At 52.0% G+C, this 23,528-nt stretch overlaps 5 protein-coding genes across 5 annotated transcripts; 2 read left to right on the forward strand and 3 right to left on the reverse strand.

The window, feature by feature from the left end:
• Window positions 1-2,078: 2,078 nt before the first annotated feature.
• On the reverse strand, window positions 2,079-2,919 carry NCLIV_044960 (conserved hypothetical protein; the record flags this gene model as incomplete). The annotated part of the gene is made up of 5 exons (XM_003884044.1): window positions 2,079-2,227; window positions 2,285-2,456; window positions 2,518-2,582; window positions 2,639-2,749; window positions 2,808-2,919. 5 exons carry the CDS (start codon window positions 2,917-2,919, stop codon window positions 2,079-2,081), a joined length of 609 nt encoding a protein of 202 aa, XP_003884093.1.
• Window positions 2,920-4,657: 1,738 nt separating this feature from the next.
• On the reverse strand, window positions 4,658-5,895 carry NCLIV_044970 (hypothetical protein; the record flags this gene model as incomplete). Its single annotated transcript, XM_003884045.1, has 3 exons — window positions 4,658-4,851; window positions 4,995-5,197; window positions 5,642-5,895. The coding sequence occupies 3 exons, from the start codon at window positions 5,893-5,895 to the stop codon at window positions 4,658-4,660; spliced, it is 651 nt and encodes a 216-aa protein (XP_003884094.1).
• A 1,433-nt stretch (window positions 5,896-7,328) lies between these two features.
• On the forward strand, window positions 7,329-8,342 carry NCLIV_044980 (hypothetical protein; the record flags this gene model as incomplete). Its single annotated transcript, XM_003884046.1, has 1 exon — window positions 7,329-8,342. One exon carries the CDS (start codon window positions 7,329-7,331, stop codon window positions 8,340-8,342), a length of 1,014 nt encoding a protein of 337 aa, XP_003884095.1.
• Window positions 8,343-8,808: 466 nt separating this feature from the next.
• Window positions 8,809-17,318, forward strand: NCLIV_044990 (putative high-affinity cGMP-specific 3',5'-cyclic phosphodiesterase 9A; the record flags this gene model as incomplete). Its single annotated transcript, XM_003884047.1, has 13 exons — window positions 8,809-9,054; window positions 9,841-9,975; window positions 10,337-10,410; window positions 11,653-11,745; window positions 11,965-12,251; window positions 12,518-12,717; window positions 13,216-13,396; window positions 14,532-14,742; window positions 14,985-15,123; window positions 15,368-15,507; window positions 15,938-16,012; window positions 16,202-16,496; window positions 17,163-17,318. The coding sequence occupies 13 exons, from the start codon at window positions 8,809-8,811 to the stop codon at window positions 17,316-17,318; spliced, it is 2,232 nt and encodes a 743-aa protein (XP_003884096.1).
• A 1,576-nt stretch (window positions 17,319-18,894) lies between these two features.
• NCLIV_045000 (hypothetical protein) lies at window positions 18,895-22,741 on the reverse strand (the record flags this gene model as incomplete). Its single annotated transcript, XM_003884048.1, has 8 exons — window positions 18,895-19,116; window positions 19,725-19,810; window positions 20,271-20,338; window positions 20,632-20,866; window positions 21,096-21,130; window positions 21,498-21,673; window positions 21,983-22,132; window positions 22,487-22,741. The coding sequence occupies 8 exons, from the start codon at window positions 22,739-22,741 to the stop codon at window positions 18,895-18,897; spliced, it is 1,227 nt and encodes a 408-aa protein (XP_003884097.1).
• Between the last annotated feature and the right edge of the window lie 787 nt (window positions 22,742-23,528).

Raw genomic sequence — 23,528 nt, forward strand, 5'->3', positions numbered from 1 at the left:
CAGGGAGAGAACTGGGCCGCCATGGGCCAGCGGGAGCAGGGACAGGACTGGTCTCTCAGACGCATGGGAAGAACGCTGTGAGGGGACGTTTTGTTGACTGAGTTGAGTCAGAAACGGTGAGACGGTATGGCTCTCGAAGGCGTGAGGGGCTGAAAAAATCGTGCACGCTGCTTGGAGGGCACTGCTCAGCAGAAAGAAGCGACCGCCGGATTTCTGCTGCGTGCCTGGTGCAGGTCAGCGTCGGGACCGGGCGCGACGATAGACTGGCAGCTTTTAAGGTGGTTTGCGCAAACGCGAAGGCCGAGAACTGGCTCACTGGCGATATTGTTACTTTCGAGCATGTCAGACTCGGAACAAACCTTCAAGCGAAGAGAGATCATCAGTAAGCTGCGCTGGGGGGAGGGATGTGACATTGCGTCTCTGCCGACAGCACCACGAGCACGTCGTGAAGGTGGGATTCTTAATCAAGAAAGGGGTTGACTAAGGAAATTCTGATTGTTTGTTCAATTCCCAGGTTCACCCAGCAAAACTGCGGCAGAGGCTGCCCCATCGCCGGACATATCGAGGTGTCTGTGAGCAATGAGAAGTCGCGATCCAGTTGGGGCTGGTCGAGTCCGCCCGACCAATGGAAGGCTGCAGCAGGACTGATGGTCAACAAGGAGGGCGACGGGTTGTTCGACGATCTCCACGTTGATCATGATGAACTCTAAGGGAAAGGTGGATTTGACAATACCCTCGTCGCGAGCGGCAGTGACCGCAGCCGCAGTTATGCGACCGTTGCACTGTGTTTCTCCTGCAGTTGGGGTTGATCTGCTGTTGTTCCAGTGCGAATGCTTCGGCGAAACCGAGGCCCTGTCCACAACGAGTTTTGGGTTTTATGACGGGAAGTTTTCTTGTGTGGCCGGTGTGGCATGCGAACGAGCAGTGAAGCGTGGTTTCAGCTCGTCGCTGATATCACCTCGTACGTTTTTTCCGTCGGGGGCCAAGAACCGATTGACACTGTTGTGGGGGAAGCAGCGTCCCGATCGTGCTAGCTTAGCGCACGAATCGACTCTTGCGAGTTAGTGAGCTACGGTTGTCGGCTTCGCCCTGCAAGCGACAGCAGGTTTTACAGTTGTAAGGCAGGCTCCTGCTACTTCATCTCGGCGATATCCCCATTATGCACAAAATCAACCATAACTAATCCGACCACGTGGGGCGTTGCGGTCAGGCAGCCGGTCCACTAGGCCGCTGTGAGCGCAGCCGTTCCGTGGTTTCTGAAACTGATTGTTTTTGTCTGCTGTGGTCCGTGGTGTCTGTGGCCCCTGGTGGGATTCCGGTGGCAATCGGTGCCGAATTGGGAGACGGAACTGGCAGTGAAAATCCTTACAGTTTCGTCTTCCCGAAATGCACAGTTTTTGACTGTTCGCGCCTAGCATTGCTGCCCGCTCACACCAGCTGATAGCGTGCGGTGGCTTGACCCCACCTTTTGTGTTTTCGGTGCAGGGGCTCCCCATGTTTTCCTCAGGGCACTGAGGACCAAACGGTGACACTAGGGTGCTTCACCTGACGTAAACAGCACAGCCATCCACCTCAGGGCATATCGAAGCTCATGTCTCCAGGGGCGTTTGTAACGCTCGAGTTTCAGTGTTCCGGAGTGGAAGCGCCGAGCTTATAGAGGATTTCTTTCTTAGTGGTGCAGGTTGTAAGACACATCGACGCGTGTATGGTGAGGAAGACGTCTAGTGATTATCCTTGCTGTGTTAGAACGTCTTTTGCACCATCTCGTGGAGCTTCCACAGTTGGAGACGTGTTCGGGACCTTCAGGTTGCTCACACATGAGGGAACAACTTGCGGTTTGGCACACGTTGTGGTTCAGAGATCACTCTGAACCACCACTGACCAAATAGAGGCACAGCTATTGGCCAGGTTGCCCGCTCAGACGAGGGAGTTCGCGGGGAGCGGAAACACGGGCTCGGATTCCCAACGCAAAATTGGCATGCTCCCGCGATAGCACGGTGTCCTCCCATTGTTTTCACGCCTGGGTCCGCAGTCTATCGGGCTGATGAGGCACTGCGACAGCGTAAAGGCTGGCAATGTCAACGAGCTCTGCAGTCAGTTTTGATTTTTTTCGCTGAACGAGTTGGGGTGGGTCGTGGATGCTTACCTCCGTCCTCCGAGAGTTTTAGCAGTTTCTTGTGTAGCTCCGTGTAGGTGGCCGAGCTTGCTAGCCCCAAAGATGATGGTCCTAAAGTGAAATGCGGCATGATTCTCAAAATGAACTGAAAGTGCAGAATGGGTTTACTTAGAGCGTATACAGAAACCTTGACACAAGCTTGTTTTTCCGGGCATAGGCCGCTATATCCAATATTGCCGGTGTCGTTAGTGCCGCTGACCGCCCCGATAGTGGAGAAATTCGTTTGCGGTCCTATGCTAGTGACGGACAGAGGAATATCCCACACGATGAGATTTGCAAACTGCGATCACTTCCCCATGACACGACCTCTCCGCGAAACTGAGCCATCGCCTTGTACCTACGGGCATTTTGTTCGACGACGTATCGGTGACAATTACGGCAAAGGAACCGGTATCAAACGGAGCATCTGATAGCCTTTACAGTAGGATGATGGTCACAGCAAAGGTGCACGAATCGCAGTACCATTCCAAGTAAGCTGCGGGATCTCGTTTTTGTCTCCGCAGTTTGATCCGAAATGTTTGTCTGGAAGCAGCGCCATGCTGCTCGTGTCGTCGCAACTAGACACTCCAAAACCTGGGCAGGCATTTACTGCGAAGAAGTGCTCAGGGTATGACATGGTTTTTCGGCGTACCGGGGTTCTCAATCCTGAAATCTGATTCTGTCTGGCAGGTGGCGCATTTCAATAGGACGCAAAAGGAAAGCGTAGCGGATGCCGCCCATCTTCTTCTCATAGAGAAGCCCATTATTCGCGAGGTTAGCTTTTATCAAAACTGTCTCCGCTCTGTCGAAGAGCTGCTTGCTAAACAGCTACCAACGCGAGAAAACAATAACTGCTTATTCTGATTCCAGATGACTTGTGGAGTGTACATCCACTGGCTTCAACGCACAGGGACCCAAAAACATCGCGTCGCCCAGAGCGGGGAAAAACAGGGAGACTGCACAAAGTCCATCATGGAACAGGAAACTCGCCACTTGTTGTGTTTGCAACCAGAATGAGATGTAGTCGAACTCCGATCCACCGCGGTTGTATCCTTTGTATCCTCCCATCGAAAGAGAATCCGTGTGGTATCCGAGTCTATTCCACCATTACAGCCCTTGGTGGACTCCTGCCTCAGAGCGATAACACTCTACCGGGTACATCCCAATTTGTGTTGATAAGGTTTTCCATGGTTGCAGACTTAAGCGGAAGCCATCGGATAAGGCGGGGGGGAATGGCGGAAGCAGTGAAACGCCGTTGTTGTCTGACACGGTTGGCTTCTACCAGGTGTTCGCGTTTTTGACGCGAGAGGATGAAAGCGCCAAGCAGCGTGTGTGTCGACATTGCATTCACCCAATGATTCCCTGTCTTACACACAGTCAACAGGGGGCCGAATTCTATGTGCCCGTATACGCTGCGGCGTTCGTTAGCTTTGGAGGTCGCGTTGTAATGGAATTTTTGTTGGTCATGGCGACAAGCACGACACATTCTCCTACGCTAGAACTCCGCCGGATGGTGCTGCTGGCAATTCATAGCAAGCTAATTCTACACTTCTTTGGTTCTTGATCAAGCAAACCGTGGCAGCCCTTTATGGACAAAGAGTACATACAAGACGTATTTATGTGGTGTCTCTTTTTACAAATTTCCACCCGGTTTCCCACCAGTGTAGAGGGAAATTTTCCTTTATGTCAGCACCCTCTGATGCAAACACGAGATGTCAGCTACTGTCTGCTCTGAGCCTCAACATAATTATTCGACTCCGCAGTGTGCCATGTAAGGAGTCTGGCATGCCGAGAAGCGGAATGAGCCACTCGGCACACAGGTGGGAAAGCCAGTGATGCGTGTGACGAATGGCTGCAATATTGGTGCCTGAAATTGCCAACGAAACGATGGCCAGACACCGAGTAGAACGCGGACCGTCTTGTCCCCGCTGTCTCCCCGGATTGATTGAAACAGCAGTTTGTATTTGTGGAAACATTTACACGCAAACACAACACAACAAGCCACTTTTAATGACGGACGCGACCAATCACTTATCGTTCCCGAATGACAAACCGGCACAGGCTGAGCTGATTCAGCGATTGTCCCCCGATGTCTTCTGGCTTCTGTCAAAGTGTACACTGGGTAGCAGCAAAACAAAAACCAGACGGAGATAGGCCATTGGTAAATCAACGCAGAGATTAAAGAGCTTAGGTTGTACTGTGTTGCGCCTACTGTGTCTAGAAAAGGAGAAGCAGTGGCGATGATGTCTAGGTTACGCCACTTGCATCATTTCCGTGTTGGTGCGGTAGAATGTTTGTGTGCGAGCAATGATGAACGAGCACACACTAATCACTCCACGTGGAGGAAGTTAGCGTTACGGTGAGGACCGTTGTTCAAAACAGTGATCGGAACTCTCTTCCTTCGGTGGCACTCCATCTGGTGGGCTCATTCGTTCGGTCTTCGGTCCTCTGCTACATGGTCTTTGCTGACAGGTATTTTTACGGGGATGGTTGACGGGAGGCCTATCTACTTTTCTTTCCTTTACCCTTGCCACCGGTGGATTTCTTGGAAGGAATGTTCAGAGTCAACTCCAAGGCATCCATCGTTGCTAGCTGAAACTCAGATATCTGTTTACTGCCGTAAAATTGGGGGGGCGGAAGCAACACCGCGCATTCCTCGTGGCCATTGACTTTGGCCCAGTACGATGCCGTGAAACCTGCAGTGAAGTCATAGCAATGACGGCCAACCACTTGTACTTGTTCACACTATAGACGCAGGAGTCACATACCCTTCGGAGAATCGGGGCAAACAGTCAATTCAGTTAGTAGCCTCTCCAAGACGGAGAATTGCAAGTGCTACGGACAACATCTGTTCCACATGAGATTTTGCTAAACATTGGCTCACCGGAGTAATCTCTGCAGGAGGGATCTGCGCCCTTGGACAAAAGCGTTTGCACTACGGCAGTGCTACCATACCGGCAAGCGGTATGGAGCGGGGTGCGTCCCAGCCTGTCTTGCACATTCGCCTGCGCTCCATGACTCAGCAGGAGCACTGTCACCTCTCTTGGTTTTCCGATGCAATGTTTGGCAACGAACGAGAAATTTTTGTGGCACAGAAGAAACACACACACCGTATTATTCTCAGCCGTATGTCACTCTAGTAGTTTCGAGTACGGAACCATACAGTGTAAAAAAGGGTGAGCTGTACACGTTTGCTCTCGTATTGCTTGTTGCCAGCTACCACGTTTCAAGGTATGGAAAGAAATACCTTGCTTTCTGGAAGCGATAAAAGGGAGTGTTTTGACTTTGTATGCAACAGTGGTAGACTAAATGGAAAGCGTCCGCAACAGTCGCATCACACCTCTTATTTCGCCTTAGCATCTTTAGAGCGCTGCCCGCTGCTGGCTCTTACGAGACCCAAGCATGCTTGCTGCAGAATTGTTGAACAGAAAATGGCACTATATGCAAAGAGATTGTCTACGTGTTCATCAGTCACTCGGATTTTACCTGTTGCCGTTTTTAGCTGCGTAGTGTAGCGCTGTATTCCCTCCCAGTTCAAGCCTCTCTTGAGCTGTGGGATCGGCGCCCTTGGCAAGCAGCACTTCAACAAGAGACGGTTTGTCAAGTTGTGCAGCCAAGATCAGTGGTGTCGTCCCATTGGCGTTGGTCTGGTTCACGTTCGCGTGCGCCTGTTCTAGCAAAAGCACGATTTGTTCTCGACTATTGTCTCTTATTGCTTGGAAAAGAAGCGGACCTGACATTGGTAGAAAACTTAGTGAACTCACCAGCGGATCACGTTTTTCTTGTTCATATCTATGAGTGTTCAATGTAGACTCTTCAGAATCTGTTACCTGCGTTTAGTACTGTTTCGCGAGCAAAGAAGGGATGTAGACCACAGTCGCAGGAAAATGTTCTTATGCGTGATATGTGACTTTGAGCCCCTAAGCGATCCCGACGTAACTGCACAACTTAATTGTAAGCAGGATGCAAAGCTCATTTAATCGAACGTAGTATTTCCAGTTTTTGGCTGATCTCCGAACATGACAGTAAGAGGCTGCATGCTCGCCTTTGCAGGACCGTATCACCCGGAAAGGGCAATATCGAATGTTGTCTTGTTAAAAGGTTTCCTGAACCTTCTGTAGTTCGACGCGGCAACTGCTATCCAGTTGAAAGCCATCACAATTCCACTGTGATCGCCATTACTACAGTTAGCAATGGCACCAACAAAAGACTCTTAAAACAACAGCGTTCTCTGCGTGCACACGTGGGCGCCCTCCAGAGTGCATGCAAATAATTACAAGAACGAGTTACACCCTCTTCTTTTGTCATTCATGAAACGGGAAGCGAAGCACCCCGATAGTATGCTGGCCGTCATCTGTCACTCTCGGGGGGAATGATGAATGCCACGGAGGACGCCAGCCGCGTACATTAGCTCGCATGTATGAACCGAATTCTCCTGTGTCTTTACAACGACTTGGACAAAATCCCTCCCCCTGAAAATTGAAAAAGTATCGAATGAAAGACTGTATCTGTGTTCGAGGTGTTAGCTGCCCAACACATGATCTACTGAGACATCTCTGCTTGTCCATGTGCGGACACGGTTGAGTCCTCGAAGACCGGTCCCTTTCTGATCGCATCTAGACTTCGTATTCCGTTTCTCTGTATTGTGTCGTCAGATTCAGACAATCTCCAACTGTTGTCTTTTGTGCTGTCATTCTTTCCACTGAGAGAGTTAAGTTTCTTCTCATGGAAGCCTTTTTTGAACAGTCATGTCTTTTCCTAGGATGCTTGCCATACCCGCCGTTAGGCACCATTATGGCGACGACGACTTGACGATGACGCCGATTCCTTCATAAACTTTTAAGGCCTCTGCGGGCATCAGTTCTAGTAGCCCCATGGCCTGGTTAACTCTGTCTGCTTTTGGCAATTCGTGAAATGAATGTGTACGCTTTACGCACAAAGATGGTCCGTTATTCTAATATTCCTTCTGCGACGTGACCAGTAAGGCCGGCTTGTACGTTTTTTCTTAAATGCAGGTCTGGAGCATGTTAGTCTCCTGGTTACGGTTACCGGCGTTTCCGACTGGCTCCGAAAGCTAAAGGACCACGATATGCACGAATAATCTGGATAAGGAGCAGAGTGTTATCTGGAAGCATATCTCGTTTTTAAGTAAACAGCAGCCAGAGCTACAAACATGACAGTAACTAACGTAAAACCCTCCCCCGTCACGGGGAAAGGGCGCTTTGCAGCGAGTTACACATCCCGGCCACCAGCTGCGTTGGATAAGGGAATACGATCGAAGTCTTTCAATCTGACCTCTTGTGAGTCAAGGCAGTCCGGGCTTACTGTTAGGACAACGCATCAGGAAAAGACGTATGAAATGTTTCTTAGCTACGAGAGAGACATAGACAGATACTCCTGCTACATTTCTCGAGCTCACATCCTTCTCTTTCTCGCTCTCACTATTTTTTCCATCGTTATCTGCAACATGCAAATGGGTCTGCTGACGACAAAAACCCAAGTGGTAGTCTCTGAGGAGGACATCTATACTGAACTGGTCGGAATGAAGAACATGTCATCCACACTTCGGAGAATAAGGGCCCTGTCGAACCTCTTTGGAACCACGTACCAACGCGTCAAAGTCCAGACAAATCCTCTGACCCCGTCATACTTGGAAAAACAAGTGTATCTACAGCTCTATCAGGTAGCAATGCAGCTCATCATCGGGTTTGAGGATGCTCGGACTTTCGACAATTCCATACGTTCCGCCACAAACTGTTTGAATCAAATCTCAGTTTCCACGGCAGGCACTCTTGGAAGTGGCTCAACCTGTCCTCTGGAAAAAGCGATCCAGAGGCTTCAAAAGATTAAGCCACAACTGGCTGGCCAGCTGCGAGAGGCAGTTGTTACTATGAAAGTGCCTCTTTCACTTGTGCTCGAGCAAAAAATCCTGGATCACTATCCCAGCGAGTGGCCTGACGTGTACGATCCATATAAATTCACCCTTCTTTTAATGAGCCAGGGGCGCTTTCGAGAGGTTTTTGAGCGCGCTGATATGTATTTTGAGGAACTGGACCAAATCGTTGATGCGCTTCGATCTATAAAAATATGGCCACGGCTCCTCCTCCCCCCGAGTTTGTTCATCAGTATCTTAGGATGCGCCTTACTCCTCTTCATCATATTTGTTCAGTACTATTCAGGTAGGTAACGTTGTATTTATTTCCTTGTACAGGAAGCAGTTCAACTGAACGAAATCGATGTTTTGGTAATCATAGCCAGCGCCGCGAACGAATGAAGAATGCGAGATTTCCTCTAGACTGATAGATGGATAAATAGAGAGATAGTGCTCAGAACATGAACGCGTGTATGTAACACCCGAACTAGGCGAAACAGCAGCTCTAGTTAGCGTGACTCAACGCTTACTGCTTCATGTCTGCTGTATAGACGGCTGAATAATTTTTGTCGAGGACACCACGTCCAACTGCTCCTCCGCTGTTGAGTAGTTAACTAACCCTTCCTTTACAGCTCTGGACTGTTACCCCTTGAACGTCCACGCAAACAAGTAGTATTCAAACAGAGAACGGATACCAGTGTCTTGACTCCACTATTGTTGCATGCGCTGTCCAAAAGCACAGATAGCTGATGCGTTCCGAATATGTCAAGACGCCGTCACCATGTCCGACGACGAGGTTCAGACGAAAGTCGGCGACCTGTCCAACGTCATGACTGCAACGCTGGAATACAAGATTCTTCCGCGGCTGCACCCGCTGTCTGGCATGGCCTCCCTCCTTTTATCAAGCTCTAGACTTACTGTTTACCACCTGAAGTTGCTAAAGGTTCTCGAGAAATCAACTGCTGATATCATGGCAACGTCCATCAATGTTCTCGACTACATTGTAGCTGAGGCGGAAACCTTCCAAGTACGGGACAACAGTGGGTGCTTCAGTTATTGTAGTTCTTTCTCCAGGAGATTCTTCGTGTGAGATATGGCTAGGGAACCGTCCCAAAATTCTTCGGCTGGCCCATGAGTATAATGTGGGACATGAAACTCTAACATCCGTGCTCCTCAATCCAAATGCAAGTGCAGGAAAAAGTGAAAGGGGAGTAGAAAACGGAAACAATCATGCTGTGAAACATCTGTTGGCAACGCGCCCCTGAAGATGTGTTCAACACAATATACGCCGGCAGGGCAGTGATCTCAGGGCCCGGTGTCTCGCCTTTAGACAACAGAGCACCTGCTTCTCTCACGGCTTCGAGCGGGCGTCGGTGGAACTACATCCAGGAGAACCGGTGAACCACAGAAATAGAAATGCTGAGGAGGGATGACCTAGAGAACTACAAGTCTGGCTACGTGGTGGTCGTCCGTTCCAGGAGTTTGCTTCCATACAGACGAATACGGATTTGGCCAATCTTCGTTCCCTCGTAGAGGATTGCTTGGAGTCCTTCCGCCCGAAAGCGACGACAAAGCACATGCCGCTTAGTTGCACATTCGGTGCAGGATGCCCTTCATCAGTTATGCTAGATGCTGAGAAATTGCGGCGAGTGCTCAACCGGGTGAGTCAATTCTGTGCAGTTGGCTGAACAGCGTGATCCTGTGAAGACAGGTGTGAAACGCTGTTAGCTCTGCATGAGACTGGTCGGGAGTATTTCATCATGAAGCGTCTTATTCCTCATTCGCCAACAAAATGTCTTTGCTCTCTGTACAGACTCTTGCTTACGTCTTCGACCATAGTTTTGAGAAGGGTTTGGGAATCGAGGTGTACATAAACGCTAACGCCATCCGAGCCACTCGGGACCAGGAAAATTCCGATCTCTTTCGTCCCTACGACATACATGTCGAGGTACGCTGCGTCATCCCAATCTTTCTTCCCGAATATCGATCAGTGCATGCTCTGGTTGTATCGATTGAGACACGTCCCCTCGCGACGACAGGTAATGGCGACGACAACTGTCAACTGTGCAAGTTTCCAGTTGGAGTCTTTATGAGAATTACGTACGGCAGACAGGCGTACACATCATTATACATCCGGTCTCGATTTAAATTCGGCTACAACTTATTGATTTTATTCCTGTCTGAAGCTATAAAATAACGACCTCGTGACTTGCCGCAGAATCCCAGTCCCAGAAGGAAATTCGGAGACAAAATTGTCCACAGCCGAATCTGTCCTATACGGACGAAACTACATGAGGTGCTCGTTGCAGGTGAAGGGTTTGGGCGTGTGCATGGAGAATCAGAAGGCACAAATGATGGTAAACGCGAAAGGCCTGATGGACAGGTACGCTGTGGGAGATTACACCATACCGGCCACGGAACTCGCACGGCAGAGATAGGGGAGCATTTGGTTGGCCGGCCCGCTAGTCGGAGTGTTATTGTCAGTATCAGTTGGGGGGGTGTGCCTTGTTGCGAGAACAAATGTAGCCTGTCTCGCTGGCGCTTAAACAGACTCCAGAACAGTCAATGCTTCGCAGAAATTCGGAATATACACGCGCAGAGAGGGGACTGGCTCGGGTGTTTAGCGAGAAATCATATGTTTTGGGCAAAACTGGAACAGAACGCGGAATCCCTTCATCAGGGAGGTGAGTGCTTGTTCGTCCCTGTTCTCGAGACTAGGAGTGGCCAAGGTCTGCGCCTGCTCGTCTCCAGTAAAGTCGTCCAATCACTTGGCGGCAGCATGAAGATCCAGTCTTCGCCGCTGAAAGGGACATTCTTCTCCTTTGCTATTCGGGCCAAGGCAAGGACACGCCTCCTTGACCTGCACAAGGATTTCCATATCATTGCCGGGAGGAGAGTGCGGATCGTCACTCTTGGCCTATCCCAGGAAATACGAAGAGTCTTTTTCTTCTTTTGCAAAGACATTGGAGTTGAGTGTATTCATTGTTACGGCTTCCAGCAACTTCTGGCCGCGGTTGCTGAGGTAGGTGCACAACGTGCCTTGAAAGCCGCTCGTGGGAGCAATCCAACGAGTGGTCCATCTGTCTCAGGGGGGACGAATTACCCTTTTACGGAAATGTGGTCGGAAGCTATGCTCATTTGTGAATAATGCAAAAAACGTGTTTTCTACATGTGTTGTCACATACATTCAAACGCATGTACGTATCCTGTATCTGCGGATTTCTCGTGAGGTATCAATTCGTTTGTGCCTGTATGTATGTCTAGGAAACAAATATTCCCGTGGTGGCAGTATTTCTAGGAGATTTCGTTCAGTTATCGGCAGACCCAGCAGACCCGAATTCACGGCCTCTTTCGCCTTCTGAGCTGTTCGGACGAGTCCAGGCGGCATCGTCGAAATTGAATGAACGCAACACCAAGGTCTTTCTCGCTTCTCTGGAGTCCGACACGTCTGCTTGCTCCACAAGGGGAACGCTCTTACGAGTTCTTTCTCACGAGAACTTCTTTCGGTAGGAGGGACGAGACCCCGGCTTGAGGCTCTCCAGGCGCTCTGACCAGGTACAGCCACTCTATATGCGAACGCCACAGCGTCGAGGGGGCTGTCATCGTATCTGCTTGTCCTTTCCAGGCTCCTTCTTCCCGTCCATTCGAGCGTTCTCATCGAACTCATTATCCGGGGCTGCAGAGAAATATCGATGAAATGTGCTGAAAACCTACAGACGTAAGTTCAGTTTCAAACTGTCCACCAGCGCGGGGCTGCGGTCCTACCGTCCGTCATCCGACCGTGCGTCGCGGGAAACACGGAGTTCACAGGAAACGATGGAAGGTCCCCGAGCTGCCAAGGAAGAACCAGGAACTTACGTATACACTCTTTTTCGTTAGACTGGCACGCGCGACCAGGTTACGTCTGCAAGAAAATGTAAAGTTCTCCTGCCTGCAGGGGGCCCTCCAAGCCAGCTGTTCAGCGGTTGCACGAGGTCACGTCGGAGGAAGCCATGCCGCACAGCGGCCTGGACGTCGTGACAAAGCAGGGAACCATCCTGAAACGCGAGGCAAAGCAGGCCGGCTCCATTCTACGCATGTCTCGCGTTTGCACACCACGAGAGAGAAGCCAAGAAGATCAAAATTCCGTTGTATCACCACGAAACCAGCCCAGCAGGGAAAGTTCCGTCCCCGCGCAATTCGAACCTACGGAAGAGGGTAGTGCTGACGATGAACGCGCCTCAGGTACACTCTGTGCGAGGCAAGAAGAGAGGAGATGCAGCCATCTGTCCAGCGTTTGACCACGCATTTTTTTTGAAAGAGCTTCATGACAGTGAAGCGACGTTGCTCGTCATCTGCCTTTCCATTTGCGCGACGCTTCTAGCGCCCTCCGTGCCACGTGCAGCGTCGCGGTTACCGGATCGCTTTTCGCGAGGAAGCATATCCTGAGAGAAGGGAAGACAGTCTCAAGTGGATGTTTCTTTTCGGCCTTCATCCCTTTTCTCTCTCAGCCGCGCTAGAGCGAAGCGACGTGAACACGGAGAACGAGGCCCGTCTCCTGCAAATAGCCAACCCTGAGTTATCCAACCTGTTCCCACAGCGCGACGTCATCCCTGTATGCCTCTATCCCGACGTTAACCGCGTCATTTCTGCTATCGATGCTGTCGGCGTATCTACATCAGTCGACGACATCTCTGGCGCGATAGCTGAGGTGAGGTGAGCTTGCATTTGCCGCCAGGTGTGCCACAAACTTTCCCCACGACCCCGAAAATGATTCACATATTTCTTTTCATCATGTAGCTCCATGCTTGAACAGATGTTGGCGTACTGCGTTCTATGTATATACACGCAAACATGTATGTATGTATGTCTATGTATGTATGTATGTATGTATATGTATGTGTATGTATGTATGTATATGTATGTATGTATGCATGTATGTATGATCGTCACCTTATCGAGGGTAAGAAACGCGCAACGCATGTCAAACCCTGTGGAGCATCGTGTCGCTGCGGGAGTAGGGGGCGATTACCAGACAGAATGTTGTTTAACGCGGTAACAGAGTACATACCTTCGAATGTGTGTTCCCCTTATTCGTTCATCGCTTGGCAAGCGAGAGCATATAAAAGCTACGGCGTGTTGTCGCCGAGCCGGAATGGTTACGGAGGATGCCGTCTGGTTTTTCGGCCTAATGGCACGATGTTCTCAGGAGTCTCAGCCTGAGGGACTCGTTCGGGCGCGATGCTTCGTTGATGAGTACGACGTCTCTTTGGCTCTTGCTCGATATTACCAAGGCCTGCCGGAGACAGGACCACCAGAAGAGCCTCCGCCTCCCGCGACTTTCATGAGGAAAGCCGATGGTTCTGGAGAGCAGAGCGAGGCTGACACGGGTGACGGTGGACAGCGCCCTCCGAAAAAACGTCCGTCCAGACACGAGCTCAGAAAGCATCTTGTCATTTTTGCACCTTTCTGACATCCGGCCTTTCGCTGAACGCGAGTTCGCCAGTTTGACTTGTCAGAGTCTGAGCAAGCTAAAAAGCATTCGCTGTCGTCTCACGATGGCTAACAAATTGCCGTTCTGGACGTCGCGAACACGAAACGCGCCTTTCTTCCTTGCGGCACACTCCCCCCGGGGTTGCTGTCCGGTGTACCAGGGAGAGAGTAATTGTTCAGCTGTACAGTTTGCTTCCAGCTTCGCGTTCTCCGTCGCCTACGGGCCTGCATTACCCGAAGTGGTTCGCTATCCCTCTTCGGCCCGAGATGCCAAACTTCATCAGAACCGTGCAGAAACGAGAGGGCAGAAGGAACCGAACAGGCGACATTGAGTTAGACACCTGACAAAGCGCTTGCTGTTGCACGCAGAAGCCGGTCGGCAACGCGCTGCGCTTGGGGGCGCGCAAAACTTGTTGACACGCGTTGTTGCTGTGTCGCCTTTCTTCATCCAGGTCGAGACCCGCGAGCAGTCATGAGAGGGCTCTCTTGTTTGGAAATTAAGCTTCCCCTAGAACACGAGATACAGGTACGCGCGTGCCGGCAGCTTGCGAGGGTACCGGTAACACGCATTTATGGACTCGATGACACGAGTAAATAAACGTGGCCGAGCCGTGCGCGGATTGACGGGTGAGACAGAAAAGCCTTGTCCATGTGAACGTCGACGCAAACGCACCGGAGTAGGAAGCTACTCTGCCAGCAGTATCCAGAAGAATCATGAGCATGTACACCCGAAGATAGAAGCCTTGGTGGAAAATCAGCAGAATCAGAGAGACATCAATACAGAGCACCCCACTCTACGGCACGGCAACTTATTCCAGCAGATACACGTATCCAATACACTCTGCACTTAGGCATTCATTTGCGTCTGTCCGGGCGCGTATTTCCAGTTGGGCTATCAAACCCAGACACAGACACAAAGCTGAAATATGTGCATCACGAGCTTAAGGTGAGCGTGGTGAGGTGACACGTAGACGTGCTTTGGAAACATTCTAACGCAGAAAACGAGTCTTTTCTTCTTCCGGGGGTTAGCAGGCGGAAGTGCCAAGTGCCGATGCACTGCGGAGTGTCGCATTATCAACGGACACATCTCTGTTCATTTCCGCAACGTGGAATCCGCGCAGGCGTACTTCAACCTGGTTTCCAAAGCCGCCCGAGAGGGTGAACCGTTGACGATGCACCGGCTGCTAGACTGGGACTTCCACGTCCTTACTTTGCCTCCAGCGAGTGCTGTTCTAGTTACCAGGTGCGTGATCCGTCCTTGGACAGACACACGGCAGGATGTGCACGCCAGGAACATTGGATCTTTTCTGAGATGTCGTGCCCCAATCACGGTCGTCGCCATCCTGTCTGTTGACAGTAAACTCCATTGACGGAGCACTGTCGGCCCCAACGTGCATAAAGAATCCTTCATGACTGTAGGAGAGCAAGGGGGTGCCCGCAAAACTGTTCTACCGCCGCTGGCCTCCCTGCCGCTTTGCTGCTCAGGGACTTGTTGACGCAGTTTGCGCTGAAGGCCAACATGGACATTCCCGGAGAAATTATCATGGCCTTCTCCGTGGCCATATTCAAAAACTACCGACCAAATCCGTACCACAACTTCTACCATGCCTTGAACGTCGCACAGGTAAGTGGTGTGGAGGGGGTGCCTGACCGCGGCTTTTCGATCTCGTCCCGACATTCGCTTCTTCACTACGGGAGTTCGAGTCACTTTCCACAGATCCCACAAACCACGTCGTCCGGGTAAAAGGTTCTAACGTCACATCGGTTGCCTAGACCAGTTCTGCGTGGAACGCAGACCAAGTTAATCGCGTTGCCTTTGTTGGCAAATTCGCTGCGTGACGTGTTTCTCGCGAGGTGCTTTCCTGCAGGTTCTGTGTCTGCTGCTCGCCCTCCCTGATGTAGCAGTCCAGTTCACGCCAATCGACTATCTCGTGCTGTCTGTGGCTGCTCTGGGGCACGACTTGGGACACCCAGGCGCGAACAACCTGTTCATGACTAGATTCGACTGGTACGTGGCGAGAACCCTACAAACGCCTCACGCCACATGAGGTTTGAAACACGTTCGGGTCTCACGGAGGCAAGACCCGGTCTAGAATCGTCCCTTCTCCATGCGCTCCTCTTTGCCCACTTGCTGCTAGAACACAAGCGAGAGCTGGCTCTTGCGCAGGTGTTTATACTCTTTCATTCCACATTATTTTTGAAGCATTGTTTGGAGGCTACGGGAAAAGCGTTCTGAAATGCGGCGTGGACAACTACAACGGAAGTCTAGAACGTGCTTCAGTGAGCGTTTCCCAGCAGAGTTGTTTGAAGGTTCCGTAACCCAAAAGGAATGCGGCAACGGCGCCTCGCCAACAGGACAACCCAACCAACCGCGTGCTCTTCTTTGTTCTCCCCAAAACTGTGGATTCTTGTGTCTTTTGCCTCAACGCGTTACTCAGCTGGCCTTCGAGGATATACCAGAATGTGTCAGTCCTAGAGAATTACCATGCAGCGAGCCTGTTTCAGATTCTCAGGTGAGCTTTCGCCGTTGGCCTTCCGATTGGCCTTCGCGATTGGCGGACCAACCGCTCGTCCAGTCCTTCGCAGCAACCGAAGTCGAGTCCACTTGCATCGCAGATACGAGTGTTTCTCCGCAGGTACCACGCGTGCTGCGCAAATACCACATCTGCGGACTGTGGTTGGCGGCTTTCGGCGTGTTGCAGGCACCCCGGATTCAACGTGTTTTGCTCCGTCTCGGCCACCAACTTCGCCCCGATCCGGAAGCGCATCATAAGCGCAATTTTGTGGACAGATATGGCCAAACACTTTGACGTCGTGGCCAAGTTGCAGGCGAAGATTCAAGGGGAAATGGTGCTTACTGAGGGAATTATCGTCACCTTAACGAAACCCTATCTGGAAGGCCTGCTCTTGCATGCCGCTGACATCAGCAATCCGATGATGGACTTCGAGCTTTGCCGGGACTGGGCCTTCCGGGCATGCGACGAGTTCTACCAGCAGGTAATCCGTACAGACGGCAGTCTTTAGAGTTGAACTCGACGGCGGCTGGGTACTCTGACACGGCACAGGGAAGAAGGCGAAAAAACGAGCAAAGAGAAGAACACGGGTCCTAGTGGTTGATCAGAAAGCCTTTTACGCGTGTGAAAACAGAAGGAGCGCAGGCCGCAGTGGCAGCACACATGATCTGTATGGGCTAAAGAAAAGCTTCGAGCCACTGGGGCGGAAAAACAGTTTTTGCTGAAATTAGAAATGCATGCGCGAACTACGGCCCTTTCTCACACAGCGAAAACCCATATGGAGCCGTAGCACACCGCGATGATGTTCTGTCCTGCGTGCAACGTTTTGATTCGACTGCTTCTGACCAGGGGCATAAACTGTACCAGCTTCTGTGAATCATGTGATCCATTTTCGTTATCGAGAAGCATCCCCAGATCCTCTGGTATACATTTCATTCATGTCGTTGTTGGTGCTATCTTGGGATTCTTTAATCATAGTATTTATAGCTCGCTGGTTACATACGTACCAACTCCCAGACTTCCGCGGGGTTCGTCGAGCGACTGTTTTTGTTTCCCATATCGAAGCACGACGTGGCCGGCTTGCCCTTACACCCCAGCGAATCTTCCTCTCACTGCCACGCCTTGCATGATGCCGCCTCTGTTTTCGTAGAACAAAATGGAAGAAATGGGAGGTTTCCCTCCCTCCATGCCGAACTTCCAGCACTTTGACGAGTACAACGTAGCCAAGTGCCAAGTTGGCTTCATCGGTAAAGCGACGAAAACGATAAACTCTGCAGGGGACAGCAAAGAACGCTGTCGCTTCTGAACCGGATGAATCATTCTTCGAGAACCGGAGGGGACGCGTAGACGTTTCTCTCCGCATCCTCGCACCTATCTCTGTCTGATGTTTTCCTCGAGCAACTGCTCTACGCAGTATAAGTGGCAGTGAGCGGGGCATCAGAACCGCGACGAATACCTGGTGGACTTTATTCTTCTGCGTACGTGAATGCTTGTCTCTAGAGAAAAGGGATTCGACGGACGGCTCTGACCTCTGATGTGCCTCAGAGCAGACGGCGAACGCGTCCTCGAGTTGTTGAGCACCGCAAAGACATGGAAAGCACAACTCAGCAATAAGCTTGAGACTCAATCCGGTACCATTTGTGGACGCACACATCGTGCACGTCCGACAGAGAATGTGCCTAGACTCTGTTTCAAGGAATCCGTCGACCGTATAATTCGTATGTGGCCGTCGGGCGTGGTCACGGGGTGGCGACCAAAGCGTCTCTCCTTTTGCCCAATGAAACGTGCATCTCGCAGCGCGGTTCGCGTCCTTTCTTTGCTTCCGCAGATGCCATATGTAAGCCGCTCTTCAACAGCCTCGCCCTCATGTTTCCTGCGCAACTGGGCGACCGCGCTACCCAGCTGCAAAAAAACAGGTGCGACACCGTTTTTCCTCCACGGGCATCCGAGAGTGCACGTGAGCGTTGCTGTTCCTGGCAACCGTCTAGAAGGCAATTCTAGGCAGATCAGTTCCTTAGAGGTGAAGAGTCTGAAAGCCGCCAGTGCTGCAGATTGAAAGCACCATGTGCTGAAAGGCCGACGCGTTTCTTTCGCAATGAACACAATAGAAGGCAGTGCAGATTTTTGGGAGCCGTTGCCAAATAGCGTAGAAAGAAGCCCCACGTTCACCGGTCTCTTCTTTGTTCGTCGCGTCTCCGGCGCACCATTTGCGAATTCGCCTGTGCCGTGTTGGAGCTTCTTGCATATCTTCCCAGCACACCGAATTCACCTCGGGGGGTTGCGACCCACTGGCTCAACCACGCGTGCTCCAGAGTGAGACTCCTCAAATGCATTTTACACTTCACAAGGCGGAGGTTGCCGTGTCTCTCTGCTGGTTACAAGGGCGAAGTGGGAACAGATTATCGCCAAGGACCGTCGCGCGCGACAGGCCAGTCAAAGTACGCCACGCGCGCCGACTGCTGCGCTAACTCGGTGACGGGTCTCGTGGACCCAGTTTTTGTGAACTGTCTAGTAAAACCGAGCGCAACGGCGGTGGACTTCCGAACGCGAATAGCAAACACCAGCGCTGTTTAGCCTTACGATGACGTGCTACGCCTGCATCTGGCTCCATCGACACGGAATCATCTTTGCGTCTGCGCTGTCGGATTCAAAGTTCCGTGGGTTTGCGCGCGGATTGCACCGAAATGGTCAACGCGGAAATTACATTGGTCCAGTGACAATGCATCTCAACGGTGCTAACGGATCGCAACACACCGGTCAACTGTTTTCGCCGGTGAACGTACAGACGACTTCACGGGGGTGAGGAGTTTTGGTTTCTTTCAACAAGGGACATACGAACAGAGTTTAATACACTCCTGGGTTCACGAGAGGGACCGAAAACGTTACGAGGCTGCCTGCAAAAGCGCCTGTCGCTGCATAGCGTCCGTGCAGTTTTTCAGTTTGTCGAACGGCAGCAAGAGGAGAAGAAGATACTCTGGACAGGAACGAATCTGGCCGCACGCCTCCATGTTGGTGTCGTCATCGGCTGCTTCCGGGCTCACGTTCTTCTTCCGGTTCCCTTCGCTAACCGCACTGCCTCCATCCTCCACAGCAGAGATGCGCGCCTGAAACACAGACACAGACACACAAAGGTCTCCTAAGATCTGTGTCGTGTGTACTCGAAGTAGAGAGACAGCCGTGCACCTATGCTCTTGGCGCTGCGTCACATATCCTCTGCCAGCGTCTGACAGCCGGTGTAGAATCGTGAGCAAAAGGGCTTCAAAGGTCCTGACAAGCAATAGGGTATGCACTTCGCTCACGCGCCCACCATGTGATTCCCCCTATCTATCACTGCTGCAAAGACGCGTGCACATCGTGCACATGCAGAAGCATGGGAATATAGTTCCAAAGACAGGGATAGCGGCATTTCCAGGTATCATTCTCTCAGTGTGTCCCAGCGATCTGGATTATTATCTACTTGCGTCCTCACATCTATCTATCTATCTATCTATCTATCTATCTATCTATCTATCTATCTATCTATCTATCTATCTATCTATCTATCTATCTATCTATCTATCTATATAGATATAGATATACCACTGTTGACAGTGAGATGCGAGGCAACGAATCAGGTGGAAATCCCGCTCCTTTTTGAGATGGCGGTCCAGGTAATGTGAACGCGTTTACTCGCCTTGTCCCGTCGATGCGCCGCCAAACAGTTGATACTTACGGATGAACCAGTTGGGCACGTGAAGTAAGACGTAGCCACTTTAAGAAGCTCCTCGTCCTCAGGGTGGGGGAAGAACGCCTTGAACCCTACGAATCCGAAAGCGTCAACAGCAGCTGCAACCCGTCGTTGCCTTCTTGTGAACCTAATTATATGCGTCGAGAGTTTCCCCTCGGTCTGCATGCATCCGTATACGTCCATCTATCGGCGAATCGGTTTGCGCACTGCTAATTTCGGTCACGCTCTCGCGACGCTCACGGCTAGCTGCCTGCCGAGACCCCCGCACCCACACGATTATCTCCATCATGCGACTCGCCGTCCGACTCGGTTCACCCCGACCGTCCATGTTTACCGTCGTGTCTCTATCCCCCAGCCTCTTGGGCGCTTGTCCCCGCTTGCGCGTTGGAAAGTTCAACGGCAAATCGGCCTCCCTGCCACAGTGTGCGTTCTGGTAGAAAGTGCCTTTGGTTCCCGAATGCGCACGAGCCAGATCTGTGCACTTTCTCTTTTCTGTAGGGCGCGTAGAAGCGTCTCGAAAGTCTATCTTACCCAGTGGTTCGTCCCCCTTGGCCTTCTTCGGCCCAGCTGTTGGCCCTGCGTCAGCCTCCTTGTACACCCTGGCGCCGATACAAGGGAACGATAAAAAACACAGACAGCACACACGCCATTGTCCTTCCGAGGTTTTTCTCCTACCGTTCGCCAGCATGCACCAGGACGCGCGGTACTCCACGTCCGCAGCGGCCCTCGGGGGTGAGGCAAAGCCTTTGCACTGCACCACGAACGTAGAAAACACGTCTGTTCCTTGCATGCTCCCGGTGCGACCTCCGTCGCTCTCTCTTCTTCTCCGTTCGAACGCGCTCTCTGTGTGCCTCTCAGCGGGCGTCTCTGGCAACTTCACCTCTGGCCTTACTTCGTAAGAGCGACGACGTGCGTGTACTTGTAGAAGGGTCTCTCCTCTTCGTCCATTTCCTCAGTCGCTAAGCTCCAGGCTATGTCTTCCAGGAGCGAAGCAAACATGGTGGGAATGAGCGCAGGAGGAGTATTGTTCACCCGCTCCTTCAGCATCCACCCGCAGTTGACTTCGTGCTTCCTTCCCGCGCCTTCTTTTCCTGCCGTTTCGTCCGATTCCGGGGCCAGAACTGCCTCTGCAAAACGTGCCGGCACACGAGAGCAGACGCACAAAACAGGCTACACAGCGAGAGAACGCACGAGAGCAAAGAGCGCAGCCTCTCGCAGGCCGGCAGCGAGACGAATCACACGAAGAGGAATCGGAGAAAAGAAGGCGGGAAGAAGAGAGGAAGCGGGAACCAGGAGAGAGCGCAGAAGAGAGCAGAGACAGCTCGACACCTGCGGACGATCAGACAGGCGACTCACCGAGTTTCGCTTTCATTCCAGCAGGGGCGTGGTCACTGAGGACATACGCAGACAGACGAGAGACAGGAAACCGAGCGCTCTATAAGATATCCGAACGGGAAACGCGTGCGCAGATCCTTTTCCTGCCTCCCTTCTGTTGGCATCGATCCGCCTTTCCTATCACGCTGGCCGTTTCGTTCAGCTCTCGCAGTGTCTGCACAGCCTGGGCAAGGTGGCACTCGGTCGACGATACGCCAGTGCAGATGCACAAATCCTTTCACTTCAGTCTGACCGTCGTGTCCCATCCGTTCTTCGTTTTCTTTCCCAAAGACAACACAAAACCGAGTACGACGATGCTCCTTTTTCTCGTCTTCTTTCGCTCGCTTGCGTCTTCCCGTTCTTCTTCAACTTCTCTGGTCGTACGCAGCCAGGCGGAGGAGGGCGTCCTTGAACACGTCTGTTGCTTCGGGGTATTGACGAAGAGAAAGAAGAGAGAGGAACCCGACCACGGGCGCGTCGTCGTCTTGTTCGGCCCCGTCCTTTTTACCAGAGTCGTCTTCGTCTTCTGGGACTGCCTTCAGCACGGATCCCACATTTCCCTGAAGACCCCGCGAAACCGCACAGAAAGGCCACGGCAGCAACGGCCAGGTTTTGCGCTCGTTGAGGTGGGCCATTTTTCCCCTCGTCCTCCGAGAAACACTGGGAGCGTTCGCTCCGTACGAAGAACGGATTTCGACGATTGCGACGCCAGAACGAAAAAATCGAGAAGCGGAAAGGACCGAGAAGACACGGAGGGCGTTTTCCCTTGTCGTTTCCGACGCCGGCGGAAGCAAAACGAGACAGAGAGAGGGGGGGGGGGGAGCGGAAACAGGCTCTAGAGGAACAGAGAAGGCGGCAAAGACGAATACCTGGTTGGCAATCGTTTCAGCCAAGGCCCGCAGAGAGCCAGACGGAGTCTTCAAAAGCACGTCCAGGCGGGCGTGGCGAAGAAGCGCGAGAACTGCTTCTGCTGCTTCCTCGTGAGGATCGAACAGGCCAAACGATGCCCGGACTGTCTCCTGAAGAGCCGCAAAGACACTCACTGAAGAGAGCATATGGTCTCCATGCACGTGTGGGAAAAGAAAGAAAAAAAGACAGGCGGAGACGTAGCATCCCGCACATCTCCGACACAGATCACCCCACAACGTCAAGCATGCGTGCGCCTACATACACAGGTGCCCGTATCAGTGTACGATTGAGACAGAGGCAGTACGGGCTAGAGGAGACATCGTATACTGCGCTTGCACGTGCACGTTAGCTCACGTGCGTACGAATAGGAAAGTCTCGAACATGTTAAACACGAGTGGACTACGTATACTGCTCGACAGCGGACTCGGGCGGTGAGGCGCCAGCGAGGGCCTGTTTGCGCTCACCGTGAGGTCTGTATCCTCTTCTTCGTCTTCGTCATCGTCTTCTCCTTGTCGTATAAGTTCTTCTTTAGTCCTCGCTTTGAACTGGATTTCATCTCCGTCATCTTCTTCCTCGCTGGAACTTTCCTCGGCGTGCTTTTCGGCCTCGCCGACTTCGTCTCTCTTCCTGCGTCGCTCTCTGTCCTCCACTTTCATTTTCTCTGACTTCTCCCCTTGCTCGCCGGCGAGGGCGCTGTCGGTTGCCTTCTTCTCCTTCATTTTCCGCTCGTCGACAGAACTCTACTGATTGCGCTAGCCGCGTGGGAAAACCGTGAAGCGATGAGAGCGAAGGAGGTCTTCGGGCAAGGGAGTCAGTCGGTCTCGAGGAAGAAAAGGGAATTCCTCGTAAAAGAGAAGGGACAATCCGAGAGGCAGTGTAGACAGTCCACGCCCGCTGGCTGCAGAGAGAGAGAGAGAGAGAGAGCTGGCTCCAAACAGGGCGTGTCGAGAAGTCGTCGAGCCCGGCGAACGCAGAGGGGAGCCCAGACACCGGGAAAGTCAGGTGCCCGGAACGCAGTCTCCGCGGCGTGTTTCACGGAAGGAAAAGCGGAAAGCACGGAAATCTATCGGAACAGAGGGAAAAGGAGATCTTGTGCAAAACTACCCTCGCCTCGCAGGGTACTGGAGCGACTGTCGCGATGGGCGCACGCATGATCGATGCGCTCGACTCGACTTTTCTCGCTAGAGGCAGTGTGTGTGTCCCTGCACGCCTACCGCGAAGGTTTCGACAGGTACTACGCAAAATGGAGACCATGGAAAGACACACGATTTTCTCTTTTAAAGACGAGTTTAAAAACCGATAAAGAAAGTTCTGTGAAGCCACCTTCTGTGGTTCCCCAAAGCGCCCCGATGTGCGTCAGCTCGGCAACCTGTGACTCTCTGCGGTGGTTCGAGAGGAAGGCAGAAGCACACAAGCTACAAACCGGACACACATAGATAGGTTGCCATTCAAATAAGCCTCGTGAAACTGGTCCCTTGAGACCTGTGGCAAAAGCTGCGTCGTTGA

This window comes from Neospora caninum, chromosome X, assembly GCF_000208865.1.
Source record: "Neospora caninum Liverpool complete genome, chromosome X".
Taxonomy (NCBI): domain Eukaryota; phylum Apicomplexa; class Conoidasida; order Eucoccidiorida; family Sarcocystidae; genus Neospora; species Neospora caninum.